General features: G+C 37.6%; 1 protein-coding gene across 1 annotated transcript in view; it reads left to right on the top strand.

Annotated features, from left to right (window-relative positions):
* SELENOF (selenoprotein F) overlaps positions 1 to 22244 on the top strand; it is a 48603-nt gene extending 26359 nt beyond the window's left edge. Inside the window, exons 3-5 of the mRNA XM_066376722.1 lie at positions 9707 to 9770; positions 20594 to 20643; positions 21386 to 22244. Of these exons, the coding sequence (XP_066232819.1) occupies positions 9707 to 9770; positions 20594 to 20643; positions 21386 to 21517 (246 nt within the window). The 3' untranslated portion in view covers positions 21518 to 22244. The remainder of the gene's footprint in view (positions 1 to 9706; positions 9771 to 20593; positions 20644 to 21385) is intronic.
* The last annotated feature ends 418 nt before the right edge of the window (positions 22245 to 22662 follow it).

Here is a 22662-nt window from a genome sequence, read left to right as displayed (position 1 = left end):
ACTGTCCCCGTTTCCAGCTTCAGAAAAATACAAAAAAAAAAAAAATTCCTGCATTTTGTTTAAGGGCAAGCCTTCAGTAGACCTATAAAATAAAACAGTTACTCCTCAGATCAGAATTCTGTTCAGTTAAAATTTTCCTTTTATTTCACCTAATTAGAGCATTTTCTTCATATTGCTACTTAATTTTCAATGTTTCCAGTTTTTTCTAATGTACTACTGAATTTTAGTAATACTAAAGTTTTGCCTTTAAATAAAAGAGGATTTCAAAAATAACAGTAGTGTGGCATTTGTCTTGCTTTAGTCAGTCTTTACCTGTCTTACCTTTTAGAATTTTGTGTCGTCTGTGGAGCAAAAGCCTCCTGTTTGATTGTTTTGTAATTTTTCCTCGTAAAGTAATAACAGTAATTAAAATACTTATGCTTGACCTGACCAGGCTGAGGCACAGTGGATAGAGCATCGGACTGGGACATGGAGGACCCAGGTTCAAGACCCCAAGGTTGCCAACTTAAGCCCAAGGTCGCTGGCTCGAGCAAGTCTGTCTGTCCCTGTCTGTCCCTCTCTCTGATTCTCTCTGTCTCTGTCACAAAAAAAAACTCCCAAAAATACTGATGCCTGGATCTCATCCTCAAATGTACATTTAATTTAGTTGGACTGGAGTAGGTTCCAGGGATCAGTAATTTTCAAAATCTTTCCAGCTAATTCAAGTGTACAGTCAAGGTTGAAAACACTTCTGTAATTTGAATTTGAAAGCTTGAGAAATTTTTGGAGTGGCCATTGTAATTACAGAACAATGAATGATAGCCTTGAATAGTCCAGAATGGAAAGCTCTATTAACTATGAAACTGGGTTTTAAATATACGACTTCAACTTAACCAATACTATGAAAGTATTTTTTTCTTTTTTTCCCTCATTAGTCACCCCATGTAATTGTACATTTTCTAGCAGCCATGATTTTAAAAAGGAAAAATAAACAGGTGACATTAATTTTCATATTTTTTATTTAAACCAGTATATCCAAAATACTGTCACTGCAACGTGTAATGATATAAAACAATTATCAATGAACTGCTGTCCAGACATTCTTCATTTTCAAATCTAGTGTGCACCCTAGGGTGCACTTCAGTTCAGACTTCAAATTTTTATCAGGAATCTTTGTTCATAGGGTGACATTGATCAATAAGAGTACATAAGTTTCAGATAAACGTCTCTATAGCATTTGAACGGTTGATGTGTTGTATGCCCATCACCCAAAGTCAAATCGCTTTCCATTATGAATATATGTCTCTCTTCACTCCTCTCATGAAAGTATTATCATAATAGCTACTGTTGTTATTGAGCATATAAAGAATCCAGGCTTTTTGCATTTTTGTTAACTCCTTATAGCAACTGTGGGAGGTAGGGAAAATCTTTTTTTTTTTTTTTTTTGTATTTTTCTGAAGCTGGAAACGGGGAGAGACAGTCAGACAGACTCCCGCATGCGCCCGACCGGGATCCACCCGGCACACCCACCAGGGGCAACGCTCTGCCCACCAGGGGGCGATGCTCTGCCCCTCCGGGGCATAGCTCTGCCGCGACCAGAGCCACTCTAGCGCCTGGGGCAGCGGCCAAGGAGCCACCCCCAGCGCCCGGGCCAGCGGCCAAGGAGCCACCCCCAGCGCCCGGGCCATCTTTGCTCCAATGGAGCCTTGCTGCAGGAGGGGAAGAGAGAGACAGAGAGGAAGGAGGGTGGGGGATGGAGAAGCAGATGAGCGCTTCTCCTGTGTGCCCTGGCCGGGAATCGAACCCGGGACTTCTGCACGCCAGGCCGACGCTCTACCGCTGAGCCAACCGGCCAGGGCCGGGAAAATCTTTTGTTCAAACAGTAAACTGAAGCTCAGAGAGTGACTCATTCAGGAGGACATGCTGCTTATAAATGGAGGAGCCATAATTGCACTACATACAAATTTGATTTTATAACTTGAGATCTTTTCACCTGACCAGGTGGTGGTGCAATGGATAGAGCATTGGACTGGGATGCGGAAGACCCAGGTTTGCGACCCCAAGGCCGCCAGCTTGAGCGTGGGCTCATCTGATTTGAGCACAAGCTCACCAGCTTGGACCCAAGGTCGCTGGCTTGAGCAAGGGGTTACTCGGTCTGCTGTATGCCCCCCCCCCCCCCACGGTCAAGGCACATATGAGAAAGCAATCAATGAACAACTAAGGTGTCACAACAAAAAACTAATAATTGGCCCTGGCCGGTTGGCTCAGTGGTAGAGTGTTGGCCTGGCGTGCAGGAGTCCCGGGGTTTGATTCCCGACCAGGGTACACAGGAGAAGCGCCCATCTGCTTCTCCACCCCTCACCCTCTCCTTCCTCTCTGTCTCTCTCTTCCCCTCCCGCAGCCAAGGCTCCATTGGAGCAAAAGATGGCCCAGGCGCTGGGGATGGCTCCTTGGCCTCTGCCCCAGGCGCTAGAGTGGCTCTGGTCACGACAGAGCGACACCCCGGATGGGCAGAGCATCGCCCCCTGGTAGGCGTGCCAGGTGGATCCCGGTCGGGCACATGCGGGAGTCTGTCTGGCTGCCTCCCTGTTTCCAGCTTCAGAAAAATACAAAAAAAAAAAAATTTAAAAAACAACAACAAAAAAATCTAATAATTGATGCTTCTCATCTCTCTGTTCCTTTCAGCCCATTTCTATATATCCCTCTTTCTTACTCTCTCTCTGTCTCTGTTAAAAAATAAATAAAATGAAATAACTTGAGATCTTTTCACTGTACTATTAAAAGATAAACTGAGACATATTAAAATTTTTAGCAATTTTAACAGAAATCAATTCAAATCCAGCAGCATCGGGTCCTGTCCGGTTGGCTCAGTGGTAGAGCATCAGCCTGGCATGCAGGAGTCCCAGGTTCGATTCCCGGCCAGGGCACACAGGAGAAGCGCCCATCTGCTTCTCCACCCCGCCCCCTCTCCTTCCTCTCTGTCTCTCTCTTCCCCTCCCTCAGCCAAGGCTCCATTGGAGCAAAGTTGGCCCGGGTGCTGAGGATGGCTCTGTGGCCTCTGCCTCAGGTGCTAGAATGGCTCTGGTTGCAACAGAGCGGTGCCCCAGATGGGCAGAGCATCACCCCCTGGTGGGCATGCCAGGTGGATCCCGGTCAGGCACATGCGGGAGTCTGTCTGACTGCCTCCCCATTTCCAACTTAAGAAAAATACAAAAAAAAAAAAAAAAATCCAGCAGCATCAGATGGAACTAGGAACATCCCACTGACAGAAGTTAGGCACAAGACTTTTATAGAGAAGATGCAGAAGCAAAGCAAGGAAATTATTTGATTGGCTATTGCTTAAACAGTGCCTTATTTGGGAAATCCCAAATAAGTTGAATGATTTTGATTGTCTTTCGGTTTTGATTTCTTAGCTTTGAAGCATTTACAGGCTTAAGGTTTGGGTTGTTTACATAGGCTGCTAATTTCTTAGAACCAAGCCAGTCCAGTGGCCTCCTTGTTTAATTCAACAGTACCATGCTGCATGAAAATTTGATAGTTTGGTTTAATTTTAAAGTTTTTCTTACTATCATGTTTTTGTTGTTGTTGTTTTGTATTTTTCTGAAGTGAGAAGCAAGGAGGCAGAGAGAAGACTCCCGCATGCGCCCAACTGGGATCACCCGGCATGTCCACCAGGGGGTGATGCTCTGCCCATCTGGGGCATTAACTCCTTGCAGCCAGAGCCATTTTAGCACCTGAGGCAGAGGCCATCGAGCCATCCTCAGCACCCAGGCCAACTTTGTTCCAATGGAGCCTTGGCTGTGGGAGGGGAAGAGAGAGACAGAGGGAATGGAGAGGGAGAGGGGTGGGGAAGCAGATGGGCGCTTCTTCTGTGTGCCCTGGCCAGGAGTCGAACCTGGGACTTCCTCGCTCCGGGCCGACGCTCTACCACTGAGCCAACCAGCCGTGGCTACTATTATGTTTCTTTAGAGCCATGAATATCACCACCAACAAAAATATATTGAGCGTTTAGTATTGGAAAGTAGTAGAATATTTCTGACTTGGACCAGGTTTATAGATTTGTGTTAGTGATGTGATAATGGCAGTAAAAGTTAACAAATGCAATACTTTGAAAAATTCAGAAAATTTATGTAACTCACAAGTGCTCTCTTTGTTCAGTGTTATGAATTAACTTATTTTGGAATCGAGCTATGAGAAATAGTATAGACATTTTTGTGTCTTACTGTTAATATGAACTGTTTTGTATCAACACAGTTATACTTTACTTACAGCAAAGTTACCAAAAAATAAAGATTTTTGGCTTTTTCCTATACATGAAAACCTCATTATAAGCCAGTGGTCCCCAACCTTTTTTGGGCCACAGACCAGTTTAATGGCAGAAAATATTTTCGCGGACCGGCCTTTAGGGTGGGACGGATAAATGTATCATGTGACCTAGACAAGCGTCAAGAGTGAGTCTTAGATGGATGTAACAGAGGGAATCTGGTCATTTTTTAAAAATAAAACATCATTCAGACTTAAATATAAATAAAACGGAAATAATGTAAGTTATTTATTCTTTCTCTGCAGACCGGTACCAAATGGCCCACGGACCGGTACCGGTCCAAGGCCCAGGGGTTGGGGACCACTGTTATAAGCCATTAAATTTTATAACAAGACGTTGGTCATATGGGTATGAGGGGTCATTATATTACAACAGTAATACATCAGGGAAGTGTTTCTACAGTGAAAGGACTACGTCATCCCCCCAAATTACAAAGTCTACGAAATGTACAGAATCTAAAATTTATATATATATATATATATATATATATATATATATATATATATATATACACAAATAAAACTTTATTATGCTTAAAATATATTTATTTAAATTGGGAAAAAGTTAGCCAACCACAAAGCTGAAATTTGTTTTAAGAATAATAAATAAAAATTACATTTTTATTTATTTATTTATTTATTTTTTTTTTTTTCCATTTTTCTGAAGCTGGAAACAGGGAGAGACAGTCAGACAGACTCCCGCATGCGCCCGACCGGGATCCACCCGGCACGCCCACCATGGGGCGGCGCTCTGCCCACCAGGGGGCGATGCTCTGCCCATCCTGGGCGTCGCCATATTGCGACCAGAGCCACTCTAGCGCCTGGGGCAGAGGCCGAGGAGCCATCCCCAGCGCCCGGGCCATCTTTGCTCCAATGGAGCCTTGGCTGCGGGAGGGGAAGAGAGAGACAGAGAGGAAAGCGCGGCGGAGGGGTGGAGAAGCAAATGGGCGCTTCTCCTGTGTGCCCTGGCCGGGAATCGAACCCGGGTCCTCCGCACGCTAGGCCGACGCTCTACCGCTGAGCCAACCGGCCAGGGCAAAAATTACATTTTTAAATGAGGGGAAAATCAGTACATACAAACATCCTGTTACAAATAAGGTGAATTATAGAGCTGAAGTAGTTACATAGTTCTACTTCCTACCTGGAGAATGGTATCAGAAATTTAGGAAAACCTAGCAATTGTAAATAATCTGGAAATAGGATTTTCTCCTTTGGACTCCAAAGGAGAAAAAGTGCAATTTGAGTATCATTTTTGTATTTTTCTAAAGGTGTCTATATATTTCCATTTACATTATTTGGGCTAGTTCTATAGAAGCCTAGTGAGATAGTGATCTATAGTGCCTAGAGTTAGATTTTCTCTACCAATAAGCCGCCTCTAATGTATATAAAAAAGAGGCCTACCGGCTTGCTATAAAAAACATAAGCTTGTGTATAAAGTTACATAATTTGCTTTTTTTGATTTCTCTTCTGGTATTTTCGCCTACATGCTTGACAGTCAGCATTTCTGTATGCCAGTGATGTTACTTTAAAAGGTAAAATTGATAAGGGTGAAAATCAAAGAATTGAAAGTTTTAACCTTTTTTAAACTTTTCATATTTTAGGCCCCTGAGAGTTCCTATTATATATAGTATGTATTTCCTTATGTGTGAATTTGTGTGATGTCAAAGATGTTTATGATTACTTTATATAAGGCATTGAAAATTTACCACAATTTATAGTTAACTTATTTATTTGCCATGAAAAATAAATGTTTTCCTATAAACACTACAAATTCTTAAGTAAAATGACAACCTAGCATCACAAATTAAATCTTTCAGGATTTGACTTTAATAATGTTATGCAGCTTTGATTTACATTTTCCTTTTGTTTACCCTGGACTGGAACAAAGCACAGTCTCCTTTACAGACTATGTCAAGGAACCTGAAATATTTTGAAAGTTACATGATGAAAAAAGAAATGGTTAATTCTGTTAAATGAATAATTCTCTCCATTCAGCACACATAACATTGAGCAGCTTTGTGTGCAGTTCTGGGGGAATTATGATAAATAAGACATTTCCTGTCCACAGTGAAGTTATAGGCTATATATAGTACATTATGATGAGAACAGAATCCTGTGGAATGTCCCCAGCTGAGAGTAGGAGACCCAACAAAAGTTTTTCTGGAGAAGGTCACATATGAGCTCGCTGTTCATTCAAGAATGTGTTTCAAATATTTTTTATCAGTTGGTGTTTTCTGGTACAAAGAAGTGCTTTCCATGAATGGCTTACAAGTATGCTAGGATACCGAGTCCTTCAGTCCTTAGGACAACCAAACGGGACTAAGTGAGCAGGAGCCTTGTTTAAGCAGCTTCCTCCTTTTATCCCCGTGCTCCACACGGCTGTTAACTCTTTCCTTACAACAATATGAAGAATATTGGGAAAATGGTGTAGAGAAATGCCATTATATGAGGTAAGGGAATCTCCACAAGAGTTTCCAAGGGATCACAAATTTGCAAATAAAAAATAAATAATCAAATTTTAAAATGTCCTTATTTTTTTATTTTTTTTATTTTTATTTTTTTTTACAAAGACAGAGTTAGAGAGAGGGATAGATAGGGACAAACAGGAATGGAGAGATGAGAAGCATCAATCATTAGTTTTTTGTTGCGACACCTTAGTTGTTCATTGATTGTTTTCTCATACGTGACTTGACCGTGGGCCTTCAGCAGACCAAGTAACCCCTTGCTCGAGCCAGCGACCTTGGGTCCAAGCTGGTGAGCTTTGCTCAAACTAGATGAGCCCATGCTCAAGTTGGTGAGCTCGGGGTCTCAAACCTGGGTCCTCCTCGTCCCAGTCCAATGCTCTACCCACTGCGCCACCACCTGGTCAGGCTTTTTATTAATTCTGATAAAATACACATAAAACACCATTTTAACGTGTACAGTTCAGTGACATTAAATAGATTCATATCGTTGTGCAACATCATCACCATCTATCAACAGAACTTTTTCATCTTCCCATACTGAAACTCTACATTTGATTAAGCAATAACCGTTTCCCCCTCCTGGTTTTTCCTTTCCCCAGCCCCTGGCAACCACCATTCTACTTCTGTCTCTGAACTTGACTACTCTTAAGTACTTCATAAAAGTGGGATCACTCATATGGTATTTATCCTTTTGTAACTGCCTTATTTCACTTAGCTTAATGTCTTCAAGATTCATCCAGGTTAAGAGTATGTGTCATAATGTCCTTCCTTTTTAAGGCTGAATAATATTCCATTATATGTATAATACCACATTTTATTTATCTGTACATCTGTCGATAAGACATTTGGGTTAGCTTCATCATAAGTATTAATATGAATGATAATTGATATACAAATATCTGTTTACACCTCTGCTTTCAGTTCTTTTGGATATATATACCTAGAAGTGAAATTCCTGGATCATAAAAATGTATTTTTAATTTGCTAAGGAACTACCATTCTATTTTTTGTAGTGACTGCACCATACATATATGTATGTATGGATATATATATATATCCATCCCCATCCTAATGACTGCACCATACATAGATGGATGTGTGTGTGTGTGTGTGTGTGTGTGTGTGTGTGTGTGTGTGTAAAAGGTCTACTGGAAAGTTCTGTCCATTTTTGGAATAAAACAAAATACAAATTTTTCTTACCGTCAATAAACTTTATTAAGTAATATAATTGCCATTATTATTAATGGTTTCTTGCCAGCGTGAGGGCAACTTGTATATCCCATTTTTGAAAAATATTTTATCTTTTGATGCGAAAAACTGAACCAGTGCTTGTTTGATATCTTCTTCATTTTTGAATTTTTTGCCCTTCAAAAAATTTTTTAAGGACAAAAACAAGTGATAGTCAGAGGGTGCTAAGTCCAGGGAATATAGTGGATGCGACAGACATGCTTCTGTAGCATTTCTTCCTTGTTGAAATTTGTAAAAATTACAGTGGCGTAAATGAACTTTATCAGTACCCATGGGTATACTATCGCTTCACACATAAGACTAACATGAATCAACTTTGTTTTAGTTAATTTGCTACGTCAGTATGTATACATTAAGTGATAAAAATAGAGAGGCACACATGCGCCAAATAAACATGTGCTTACGTGTCGAAACTTGTTGTGATAGAAACAGACAGAACTTTCCGGTAGACCAGATAGATAGATAGATATAGATATAGATATAGATGATATAGATATAGATATAGATATAGATATATCCATCCCCATCCTAATGAGGATGAAGTGGTATCTCATTGTGTATTGAACCATGACACAGAATATCTGGTCTCTGGTCTTTGTATTGGGTTTAATGAAGACAAGATTGGAATTTTTCTATGGCAGGACAGATAGAGATGAGACACTGGGTACCTGTGGGCAGCCTTCCATTTCAACTCCATCAAATCTCACAAAGCCACAATCTCCCATACCTGAGTCCTATGGAATGCTTTCCTGTGGCTCCATAAAAGAACAGCATTTCCACCAGCAACAGTACCTGAAATAACCATGCAACTTTTATGCTATATTAGAACTTAAAAGGTAAAATCCATCTTTAGCTCTTGAATGTGCAATTACAAAATGAGTCTAAAAGCTAAGAAGAAGTAAAATGCATATAGCACATTCTTACCATTGCCTGCCTTCTCTGCGAGTCACAACATTTCCAAGACACTACTAAAAGAATGGGCAGGTTCTACAGTGAAAAAAAAAATATATATATATATTTAAATAAATAGTGTTTACCTTTGAATCCATTGCAACTGAATAATTGCAATAAAATATTTGAGTTTTTTAGAATAAGCTTTTAGTATAAAGAGAATGCAGGTGCTATAGCTAGAAAAGAAATATTTACCACTGAATTCATCTCAACTTAAATTCATTAAAGGAAAATGTTTGCATTTAAGTTTTTTATAATGAGATTTTACTGATTTTCCTATAATATCTTTATATAGTACATACTGTATTTGCTTTTTAAAGGTATTGTGGGGTTTTTTTATTTAATTTAAAACGATCACAATTTTAAAAGCAACCTTAAAGAATTCTCATTAAGTATATCTATTTTGGATAGATGGATACATACCTTTGTTCAATTTAGTATCATTAAAAATTGTAGGAAATCTTTTAAGATTATGTGGAGAACTTTCTAGGATATCTTACCTATTCAAATTCATTGTCAGGTCTCCATAGCTTCTTCAATTTTTTTAATTTTTTAGTATCTTTGGGCTTCTATTTCCTGTTCTAATGGACTGTAACCTAGGTAGTTCTTTCCAACTCTAGAATTTGTTTGATCTATATATCTGTTTAACTATGTTTATGCTGTGATATTTTATATTTATTTTATAGTTACATGTTTAAATTTATACCAGTTTTTTAAATTTCTGGTTTTGTCTTATGCAGCTGTATGCAGGAGCTATTCTTGAAGTCTGTGGATGAAAATTGGGGAGGTTCCCACAAGTCCAAGGTATGTAAAATTAACTCTAGCGAATTTTTAGTTATTAATTTAAGAATGACATTTCACAAGAACAGTTTTATTAAATATCCCCACAGATAAAAATTTTTAGGATTATACTTTATCAACAGCATGTGAATTTTTTTCATATCTTTTTTCATGGAGATGGAGGTTTATGGTAATTGTTGAATACTAGGTTACTTTAAGCAAGGATAATACATGAAATTTAGATTTAGGTACAGCATATGATGAAGTGATTATTTTTTGAAAGGATAGCCTTTTCTTTACTAAGAATGAATTTTATGAGAACCTTTCTTTTACCAGATGTAAATGTCATCCCTTTAAAGAGCATTTTATTATAGTATATTTTAAATGTAAATTAATTTATATAAAACTCCTAAGGAACATTTGCATTAGTGAGACTAGACCTGTGCTAATGACAAATCGTTAAGAATAGAATTACCATAAAACATGAGGTGCAGAAAAGAGGAAGTCATACATTTGTATATTTCCACAGGAAATTTTAAAGTTAAATATGTAAAAGGATAACTGGGAAAGTATATTTATTCTTTTGGTTGATATCAAACAGTAATGGAGCTTAGCAGCTTTAGAAATACTTGGGCAAAGGCTTTTTCCTATTTTGTCCTTAAGTGTCACTTAAAAATCAAGCTTTATGAAACTAAACTTGTCTGAAGGTACCAGTGCAACGCCAAGAGGAATCCTCAGTTAGGGGTGCGGTGAAGTAGGAAACTTTATTCAGTGCAAACAAGTCAATTGTGATATAGCACAGCTGTGGAACAGCACAGCTATGGAGCAGCTCAGTAGTAGTGTTACCGCTCAATTATGAAGCAGCATGGCTGTGGAACAGCATAACTGGGAGGTGGCCCTCTCAGCTCTGCTCCACTTTGCCCTGCTCTGGTTCACTCTACTCCACGTGCTCTACTCCAGATACTGCACTCGACATACTCCACTCTACCTGCCTTGTCCGTCAAAATGTCTTCAGTGTTTCAGCTCCAATGGGGGAAAAGCAGACTTCATGCTCCAGCCACAGGGGAGCTATAAAGAGAAGGGCTTACCATGCACTGGTGCCTCATTGGTTCATCCTCTTGCGAACGAAGACTACAAATCTTCAGTTTAATTGGTCCAAAATGCACTGCCTGATTGGTCAGAATAGAGCCACTCTGATTGGTCAGTGAGGATGTTAATGGGGTTATAACTGCACAGCCTCAATTGGACAGGGACAGTTCTCAGTCCTGTCGGTTAAAAAAGGAGTCTAGAAACTCCTTCACAAGGTTTGGCTCAGTTGGCAGGAATGTTGTGCAAGCAGGTAGGTTAGAGCAGGGGAGGTAGGCAGCTTAGTGCAGGCTTCTCCCTCAAGCATGGTTTGCATGAGAGGTTCATTTAGAAATGGCACTAGGTTCTGTTTTTATATATGAGCCATGTTATGCCATCAGGATCCCTTTATAATAAATATCTCTCAGGATCAATAAAGGTAATAAAGTTTTTTGGGTTTTTTTAACTGAAATACTCTATTTATATGCCTCATTCCATTTTTGTTTCTGCTGGCTTTCCCATGATTTCTTGACTTGTTTACTTAATGGCCTGAGAATTATTAGGATTTAGTATTTTATAAAATTGCCTGTATTAGCATTTGCCCTTTATTGCTGACCTAGAATTTTTTATAATAAAATACTGCTAATTTTGGCAAAGAAATGCAATATAATAATTTGACTTGGAACATTTTATATGAGGGCCAACACAGATACACATCTAATTAAACACCTCTTTTTTAAAATAAGAACAATTTCTAATATAGCATGGAAAATAACATCTACATATGCTTAGGGAAATTTTTTTATTAAGATTTCATTTATTGCCTGACCTGTGGTGGCGCAGTAGATAAAGCATCGACCTGGAAATTCTGAGGTTGCTGGTTCAAAACCCTGGGCTTACGTGGTCAAGGCACATATGGGAGTTGATGCTTCCAGCTCCTCCCCCTTCTCTCTCTCTGTTTTTCTCCTTCTCTCTCTTCTCTCTAAAAATGAATAAATAAAATTTTTTAAAAATGTGTTAAAAAAAAAAGAAAACATTGATTGAAAAGAGTCTATTTAAAAAAAAAAAGATTTCATTTATTGATTTGAGAGAGAGAGAGAGAGAAAGGGAGGGGAGAATGGGAAGCATCCACTTGTAATAGTTGCTTCTTGTGCTTTGGGAAATCCCAGGGCCTCAACCCAGCAACCTCAGCATCCCAGGTCTACGCCCTATTCACTGTGCCACTAGAAGTCAAGCAGAAAAAAATTTCTTACTCTTTTTTTCCTCAAACACCTAAATTCAGAATTGTACCATAGTTGTTTTTATGTAAGTTCTCTGAATGATACTATAATCATTCTTATTCCTAGAAAGTTTGGCGGTTGCTTTTTTTAAAATTGAATTTTTAGGATACAAGTTTCCAGTGTACAACTAAATAAAATATCATCTCCACAGTGTATCGTGTGCCCATCGCTCCAAGCAAAGTCTCTCTCCATCCCCATTTGCCCTGTCTTTGCCCACCTCCACCTACCCTTCACCCCCCTTTTTCTCTAGCTATCCTCACAGTGTTGTCTGTGTCTAAGTGTTAAATATATATATGTTTTTGGCTGAATTGCTTCACCTTCTTTAATCCAGTCCCCCAAACCACCTCCCCATGGACTGCCCAGTCTGTCCCATGTATCCATGTCTGTTCCTACTTTGTTTCTTAGTTTATTTTGTTCATTAGATTCTACATATAAGTGAGAGTATATAATATTTGTCTTTCTCTGCCTGGCTTATTTCACTGAGCATAATAATCTCTAGATCCATCCACACTGTCACAAAAGCTAAGATTTCCTTTGTTTGTTTGTTTATTTGTTTGTTTTTATAGCCAAGTAGTATTTCATTGTGTAAATGTTCCACAGCTTTGTTGATGGGGATATAGACTGGTACAGCCACTGTGGAACAGTATGGAGTTTCCCAGAGTTAAAAATGGAACTGTCTTTTGACCCAGCAATCTCACTTCTGTGAATATATCTTAAGAAACCTGAAACACTTAATTCAAAAGAATGTATACACCCTTACGTTTATTGCAGTGTTAATTACAATAACCAAGATCTGGAAACAGCCCAAGCACCCATCAGTTAAAAGAGTGACAGTTGCTTTTTAATTGCATTGGTCATTCATATTTACTGACTTGTTTTATTAATAATCTTGTGTGACTTCATTTTTTATGAAGTTGAGTAGCTTTGATACTATAATTATCCCTTCCACTTGTGATATCAGATTTTATTATGCCTATGGAAATAATTTGCACAGTTTGTAGTCTCGTTTTTTTTTGTTGTTGTTTTTTGTTTTTTGTATTTTTCCGAAGTGAGAAGCAGGAGGCGGTGTCAGACTCCCACATGCACCAGACCAGAATCCACCTGGCATGCCCACCAGGGGGCGATACTCTGCCCATCTGAGCCATTGCTCCGCTGCAACCAGAGCCATTCTAGTGCCTGAGGCAGAGGCCATGGAGCCATCTTCAGCACCCAGGCCAACTTTGCTCCCATGGAGCCTTGGCTGTGAGAGGAGAAGAGAGAGATAGAGAGAAAGGAGAGGGGGAAGGGCGTCTTCTGTGTGCCCTGGCCAGGAATCAAACCTGGGACTTCTACACACTGGGCCTGAGCCAGTCAGCCAGGGCCTAGTTACGTCTTTAAAAACTTGTGTATAGTTTCTCGCCTGACCTGTGGTGGCGCAGTGGATAAAGTGTCGACCTGGAAATGCTGAGGTTGCCGGTTCGAAACCCTGGGCTTGCCTGGTCAAGGCACATATGGGAGTTGATGCTTCCAGCTCCTCCCCCCCTTCTCTCTCTCTGTCTCTCCTCTCTCTCTCTTTGTTTCTCTCCCTTTCCTCTCTAAAATGAATAAATAAATAAATAAAATTTAAAAGCTTGTGTATAGTTTCTCAAATCTTTGTAGTTGAACTTAGTTATATCTATTTCTTTTTTTAATATCTTTTTATAATCTATTTCTTATGTATAAATTATCAAACTTTTTTGTATATATAGTCATACTGTCTTTTCCTTTTGAAAATAATTGGAGTTCCCTGGCCGGTTTGCTCAGCGGTAGAGCGTCGGCCTAGCGTGCGGAGGACCCGGGTTCGATTCCCGGCCAGGGCACACAGGAGAAGCACCCATTTGCTTCTCCACCCCTGCGCCGCGCTTTCCTCTCTGTCTCTCTCTTCCCCTCCCGCAGCCAAGGCTCCATTGGAGCAAGGATGGCCCGGGCGCTGGGGATGGCTCTGTGGCCTCTGCCTCAGGCGCTAGAGTGGCTCTGGTCGCAACATGGCGATGCCCAGGATGGGCAGAGCATCGCCCCTGGTGGGCAGAGCATCGCCCCATGGTGGGCGTGCCGGGTGGATCCCGGTCGGGCGCATGCGGGAGTCTGTCTGACTGTCTCTCCCTGTTTCCAGCTTCAGAAAAATGAAAAAAAAAAAATAAATAAAAAATAATTGGAGTTCAATTCTATGTGAATATTTAATTAGTACAGGAATGCTTAAAATGAAAATGTTTAATTACATAATCCATAACCATATTTAATATAAGTATGTATAATAATATTTTCTGAGCACATGAATAGCTGATATATTTTTAATATAACCATTCCCACTCTCAAACTCATTACCTTGGAGATATTCTGGAATAGGGAATGAAGGAAATGAAGGAAAATTACCAGTGTTCACAATAATTACAAATACCAAACTAATTTTCATGTCATTGTTTCAAATTCTTTGTCATCAACATCAGGTAGCTTCTGCAGTTAGCATAACTCATTATACTTTAACTTACAATACGTTATATTTTTAAAATTTACTTAAATTATTCTATCAGAAAATAGAAGAGTAAATTAATTTTAAGTTTTTTCAGAAGAAAGGGGCATTTAAATTTTAAAATGTTTTATCCACATTAAACAAGTATTTGTGTTGGAAGTGGCGGGGTTTCCCAGATCATATATTTAGCCAATTCCAAGTATGTCTCCTACAGCAGATGTATAATTTCTCTTAGTAGGTTGGACCTAGTATTTTATCACTTGTGGTGATATCAAAAGTAAAGATGTAAATAAGCATGTTTTCCTTCTCAAGCAGCATGAGTTTGCCATGTTAAGTATATGTCTCTCTGTCCAGAACAGTGTGAAGTTTCCCCAGTTTTTTTAGGTTGTGGTAAACTTTCTCTATAAAAGGCTAGATAGTAAAAATTTTCACCTTTTTAAACAAATAGGATTATTACTTGTTATCTGATCTACCTGACTCTGTTTCCTTTCCTTCTATTAACTCTTCTATACAAAAAGACCTTTTCCATAAGGTAGATTTGATTATGTGGCCTCTTGCTTAAAATCTTCATTTTCCCATCACATACAGAATAAGTATCAAAATCAGTACTGTCATATACAAAACCCTCACAGCATGGTTTCTTTTCTCAGGTTCATGTGCACACTATGTACAGCCCTCTGAATCCTGAGCTCTTAGTCTTTATACACACTACTTGGACCTCCTGACTTGTGCCCCTTCCTAATTCTTGTGGCAAACTCCTATTCATACAGAGTTTAGTTCAGTCATTAATTTTGGGTGGCCTTTGGACAGAATTTTTTATTCTTTTTCTGTTCCTAGCAACTCTCACATCATATAATGTATTTTTTTGGCTTACTGGCCTTGTGTCTCTACCAAACTAGGAACTCCTTAAAGCCCAGAATGTTTTTTTATTTTATTGTTAATATACCGAGAATCTACCTACCATTTTACCTCTTGCTAAGTGGAATTCAAATATTATGAATGGAATTACTAAAGTTGTCTCATGAAAGTTACCCTCACTTTTGACAGAATGGAATCTGGTGAAAAGCTTTTGTGTTCATTGGTTTTATACTCTTGATGAATTTATAGTCTTCACACATTCCTTTTCTTGCTTTATTATTCTGACTGAGAAGTCATAATCCTTTTAGTTTTTTTTCCTTCATATTGTAGCTTAAATCTCCCTAAATTCTCTAATTCTTTAAATTGCCCTTTTCTGAATGTTTTTAGCTGCTTTTAAATTGTCTTGTTGGTCAGACCCAAATGACTTAGAATTTTGCACTCTAGATCATTTGTATACAATAATAAATTTTTCTATTTTAGAAATACCCTTTTAGATACCCAGTATCTTTCATTAAGCACAATTGAGAATTCAATTCTATTGTCTTTGTTGTTCTCTTTTTATTGTTCTTTCTGGGTATGATATAATTGATATTTTTACTAGGAATTTGTTCTGTTTCAACTATATTTACTTTCATTCAACAGGAAAACATCTAATTATCATTTCATGTAATTTTTTTTTTGACAGACAGAGAGAGGGACAGACAGACAGGAAGGGAGAGAGATGAGAAGCATCAATTCTTCATTGTGGCACCTTAGTTGTTCATTGACTGCTTTCTCATATGTGCCTTGACCAGGGGGCTACAGCAGAGCAAGTGACTCCTTGTTCAAGCCAGCAACCTTGGGCTTCAAGCCAGTGACCATGGGGTCATGTCTATGATCCCACATTCAAGCCAGAGACCCTGCACTCTCAAGCTAGCAACCCCACACTCGAGCCGGATGAGCCCGCTCTCAAGCCAGATGAGCCCATGCTCAAGCCCTCGACTTCAGGGTTTCAACCAGGATCTTCCACATCCCAGTTTGACGCTCTATCCAATGCACCACCACCTGGTCAGGCTCATTTCATGTAATTTTATGTGACAGTTCACAAGTCTTAATCATACCCATCAGAAGCCCGCCCTTATAATCAAACTGTCTGAAAACCGATAGAGTACATTATAGGACTACTTATTATATGATTAATATTATTAGATCTAGCTGAGTATATTTTATTTATATTCTCGTTATGATTTTGAAAATAACTTAATTCAAACCACTTCTATTAGCCGCTCATACATTTTTATCTTCTTTTTTGTAACAATGAGGAGGATTGATTTTTTTTTTTATTTCTCTTTATAGTTAACTCTGAAGAGTCTCTGAATTGTAGGCCAAGTCCCACCACTTTCCAACCAGTATCAATAGCAGCACTGAATTTTCCCCAGGGGGCTGCACAGATGACATGCGGATAAGAATCCCAAGGGAAAGGCTGAAACATTTAACCTGTTCTTTAATCACTTCTATATTTTTCATTACTTTGAAATGTTAATAACAAAACTGTGTTTCTAACTGACAAATTAAATTGGCATAAAAATATTTTCTAGGAATAGAGTGACTAGATTAATTTCTGTAAGTATCTCTACACTAATTTCTTTGTGCAATTTTTGAATAGCAGAAACTAAGTTACTCTGACATCTCTTTGCAAGTCTCTTAATATAGCCTATCCTAGTGCCATGTGTATGTTTATAATAAGTACTCACATATGTGTTAAATAATTTATTTTCTGCCTACAAAATATGATTTGCTGCTACAGGGCATTTAACAGATATTCTCGTTTAAAATCAGGAGGCTTATGGATCTAGGCTTAGCATAGAGCAGAGAAAAGAATGAATGAAATAGTCATCAGTGACTCATCTTAATATTTCTTTTAAATTTGTTCTCTCATTCCAGCCTGTTAAAAATCTATTGAATGAATGAAAGTTATTAAATGTGCTAAGCTCTGTTGTGGGTGGATAACAGCAGGTATAATAATAGTCTTCCCCCAGAGAGGGAACCCCCTGTGTGTATAATGTTGTTTTGCACAGGTGTGCATATAATCAAAGGAATAGTAAACATGCACCAGCATATCATAAGATCATTTTTGTTTGGGAATTCAGGAACCTACAGAATATCTGGACAAATCCTAAAGGGTAAAATTAATAGGGATGATATTCTAATAAGCCAGAATAATATAATCAGCTTTATATTGAACTAAATTTTATAGGGAAATTTTAGACCAAATATATAACTCTTTTCTAGCAAGTCTTCAAAACCTTAAAAGAAAAAGAAAAGCCATTTACTACTCTTTGTGCTGTTATACTAAATGCAAATATAGAAAGAGCTTCATAGTGGAACATGTCTATTGTGCTATTGCCAATTAATTCTAAATTTACAAAATAAATTTGTGAAAAAAGCATGTGTCATTATAAAATCAAGTCACATTTTTTTAACTTGGACTGTTGGGCATAATCATTACTAAAAAAATTGGTAAAATGTAAATCAGCAACCCCAAAAAGGAAAAATACCCATTTAAAACTTTCCCAAATCCTATGCTCCAGTGTAACTCCCTATTAAAATAATAATAGTTAACATATTCTGTTATGTTTATTGTGCTGAGTATTTTTCTCACTTAATTTTTAAAAGACTTTGTTTAATACTACTGTGTATTCTTTTTAAATGTATATTTAGAAATAAATATAAATATGAACATATATATATATAAATGTTTATCCTTTTTTTTAAACAACCATAGGAAACAAACTGATTTATAACCAGCTTTTTATATATGTGTTTGCTTCTATATCATTAAGTATAGATTAGTATAATTTTAAATGATTGGATATGCATTCAGTAGTGTGGTTCATGTTAATTTAGTTACCCAGTAGCCTTCACACATTTAGATTATTTCCAAATTTCTACTTGGTTAGCAGGACCTTATATAACATATCTTTGCATTATTATGTAATCATTTCTTCAGAATAAAGAAATTCCTAGAAGAGGATCTGCAGGTTTAAAGAGTATGTGCATTTAAAGACTTTTGGTTCATTTTGCTGAATACTCTTCAGGAAAGATGTGTCAATTCATATCTTTCCCCAACTAACCTCCAGCAAAATTCTCTCTATCCTTAAATGTTCTTTTAAATTTTTGTTACTCTGAATGAAGATACCTCATTGTTTTATTTGACACTTATTCAGTTATTAGGCTGAACATTGATTTCAAATGTTTGTTGACCATTTATATAGTTGTACATAACATGTTCCTGCCCTTAGTTCATTTCTCTGCCTAGTATTTATTTTTTCTTAATAATTTTTAAGAGTAGTCTTATATATTATGTGTTAGAGATGCTTTTCCCACCATATGTTCTTTTTACTTTTAATATTGTTTACTGTGCTGTTTTGCTGTCCTGACGTTCCCATTTTCTTATAGACATATCTACAGAGCATTGTTTTAAGTTATGCTTAGAAGAAGAACTTTATATTCCAAATTCAAGTTGTCTGCGTTAAATTCTATGGTAGTATTCTGAACCTCTCTTTCTATTAAACCTTTTAACTAAAAGCAATAGTTGTGTGATTACTTGGTTAGTGTCTTTCTTCCCTTCCAGACTATAAACTCCTTAAGATAAGAAATCCTGTCTGTTTTACATAGTTGTATGTGTCTGTTGTGCAACATACAGTAGGTATTCAGTCAATTTTTGTTGAATGAGCCTGACCTGTGGTGGCTTGGTAGATGGAGCATTGATCTGGAGCACTGCGGTCTTCGGTTCGAAGCCTCTCTCTCTCTCTTTCTCTCCCTCTCCTTCTCCTCTCTCTAAATTCAATAAATAAAATTTTTTTTTTTTTTTTTTTTTTTTTTTTACAGAGACAGAGAGTGAGTCAGAGAGAGGGATAGACAGGGACAGACAGACAGGAACGGAGAGAGATAAGAAGCATCAATCATTAGTTTTTCATTGCGCGTTGCAACACCTTAGTTGTTCATTGATTGCTTTCTCATATGTGCCTTGACCGCGGGCCTTCAGCAGACCGAGTAGCCCCTTGCTGGAGCCAGCGACCTTGGGTTCAAGCTGGTGAGCTTTTGCTCAAACCAGATGAGCCCGCGCTCAAGCTGGTGACCTCGGGGTCTCGAACCTGGGTCCTCTGCATCCCAGTCCGACGCTCTATCCACTGTGCCACTGCCTGGTCAGGCAAATAAAATATTTTTAAAATAATTAAAGCCTAACTGGTGGTGATGCAGTGGATAAAGCGTTGACCTGGGACACTGAGGTTCCAGTTTCAAATCTTCAAGGTCGCCAGCTTGAGTGAGGAGCTGCCAGCTTGAGTGTGGGATCATCAACATCCCAAGGTCACTGGCTTGAACCCAAGGCCGCTGGTTTGAGCAAGGGGTCAGTGGGTCAGCTTGAGCTCCCTGGTCAGGGCACATACGAGAAACAATCAACTAAAGTGATGCAACTATGAGTTTATGCTTTTTATCTATCTCCCCTTCTGTCTCTCTCTGCAAAAAAATATATAAAAGAATTAAAAATGTATATTTGTTGAATGAACTTAATATGTTAATTCATCTGGAATTTATTTAGATATATGGTATAGGCACCTATTTTTTCCCCCTAAAATACTTTGGCAGTTTTCTCAAAAGTACATATTGAATAATTTACTCAGACACCTCAGACATACACATATATAATCAATGTCTCCCTATCTCTGATTTGATAGCTTTACCATATTAAAAAATTCCTGCAGATATTTGTATCTCTTTAAATTTCCTAATATGTTTTCTTTATCTATTCTGGTGTCAGTATCATATGTTAAAAAGCAATTGAACAAATATTGCTTCCATATTTTACTTTTTCTAAATGTGACTATCCTCATACATTGGTTCTTTTAGCTGAGCTATACTGTCATTTTGTCAAGCCTTCAGAATTCCATTGGAATTTGGGATTTTGACTAATTTAAAACAATTACTATCTTAAAATATTTTATTTTCCCCATTGCACAGTATGATTTGTTTCCATTTACATGTATGTGTTTGAATCGCCTTAGTTTTTCCGTGTAAGATCTAATGTTTTATTGTTTGTTTTTATTCTTTTTATATCTTTTTATTTACATTGGATTTAGAAGTGAACAATCTGAATCTTTCTCTTTTCTATTAAGCTTTTGTCAGAAGTGATAAACCCAAACTGTTCAGAGGACTACAAATCAAGGTAAGGTGATTTTAATGGAATCCTTTATTCCAGCATTAATAAATTTTTTGAAGATTCATCTGTTAAGGAATGAGGTCATGTTTGCTGTCACATTTACCCAGAGTTACGATTTCTCAGAGCTCTCTGGTGAAACTAGTGGGTCAGAAGTTTCAGGACTCCAGTGTAATTATAAACAAATTACCGCATAATTGTTAAGTTTCTTAAACCAAAGAAAATTTAAAGTCCATTGCAGAATTCTGTCTGATAATTTGTATACATGGCCTATTTTAAAATTGCTCTTATACACTCATTTCTGCCTTAGATTTTAAGCTTTTTTGAGAGTTTGAGAATATCATGTATACAATACATATTTGTTAGTCAATAATCCCAAATAAGCTGTGTTGATTCTAACAAGTAGTTTTCTCTTGAGAGGTAAACTAATTTTTTAAATTGTCATTTTATATTAAATTGCATTCAATTACTTCCCAAAAGACTTCCTTTAAGATGTTGTGATGTTATGTCCAAAAGCTTTTCTGTGTTACTAATTTTTTATTTAACAAGTGAATTGTATTTCTACCCCCTCATTTTTAAACTGTCACATTGGCCTTCACCTTTTTCACTGAGTCCCCAAACCCCTGTGCCCTTTGACAGCTGTAAGTCTGTTAAATTTAGTTAAACTGGATTGCATTGGTTTGGATTTTGGCTGAAGCTGAGAAGGCTCTTCTAAGCAGATAATAATAATGATGTTCCTCTTTTTTCGTAGTATGTCCGCGGTTCAGATCCTGTACTAAAGCTTTTGGATGACAATGGGAACATTGCTGAAGAACTAAGCATCCTCAAATGGAACACAGACAGTGTAGAAGAATTTCTGAGTGAAAAGTTGGAACGCATATAAATCTTGATGAAATTGTGTCCTATCCTTTTGTTACCTTATCAAATGAAATATTGTAGCACCTAGAAAATAATTTAGTTTTGCTTCCATCCTTCCATCAATCTTTTACTGTGAGGCATATCTAATTAAAAATTGAAGTGTTAGCACAACACATGGTATCTAAGGAGCTGGCAAGTTTAATAAAACTCTTTTAGAAATTTCTGCCCTCTTACATTTGTACCACTGACAAAGTGCTTTGTAATAGACTTGTGATTAATTATGCAAATGATAGTTTCTGGTAATTGGTCCAGTTTTACAAACAACAGATTTTTAAATTAGGAATGTTAATAAGGGAGATGATTACTATGCCTCATGTGCTATGTGCTGTTTGAAAGTAATGACGGTAAACTATAAAGCAAATAAGATGTACCTAGCCTCAACAGATTGATCCTCAGATTCTCCCTATTTTTTTATTGCCCAGCTTTCCTTTTAGTAGAAACGCTATAGTATATAATGTATGAACTGCACAAAAATTTTATGGCTTTGTTGTGAAACAGATTCAAGATCTACTGTAAGAATGAAATATTCACAGAGATTCGCGTTAATGAAGACTACACAGGAAGCCTTTCTGAGGATTTGTGTGGATCTGATATTTAGCAAATCCTTGTGCTTTATGTTCTTATACAGAATTCAGTTTGAAAGTGTTCCATTTTAAGACCAAAATAGAAATAAAAAGTTCCAAAAATCTGAATTTGAAATTCTTTTGATTTGTCCTTTTATGTTTAAAAATGTCACATTTCTCAGTTCACTTTTATTTATTTATTTTTTATATAAGCCTTTATTTTCTTTTTTTTTTAATTTTTATTTTATTTATTCATTTTAGAGAGGAGAGAGAGGGAGAGAGGGGGGGGGGGAGGAGCTGGAAGCATCAACCCCCATATGTGCCTTGACCAGGCAAGCCCAGGGTTTCAAACCGGTGACCTCAGCATTTCCAGGTCGACGCTTTATCCACTGCGCCACCACAGGTCAGGCAAGCTTTTATTTTCTTAAGCCAAAATGTTAAAATGCTGCACTGTTTAAAACATATAACTTCTTATTGTGGGTAATAGTGCTTTATATATGTCTAGCGATTTTTTTATTTTTCAAAGTGCTTTCATTTTATGAACACA

This window comes from Saccopteryx leptura, chromosome 3 (genome assembly GCF_036850995.1).
Source record: "Saccopteryx leptura isolate mSacLep1 chromosome 3, mSacLep1_pri_phased_curated, whole genome shotgun sequence".
Taxonomy (NCBI): domain Eukaryota; kingdom Metazoa; phylum Chordata; class Mammalia; order Chiroptera; family Emballonuridae; genus Saccopteryx; species Saccopteryx leptura.
The sequence above is the reverse complement of the archived record's forward strand: the minus strand, read 5'-3'. Positions and strand labels throughout refer to the sequence as shown.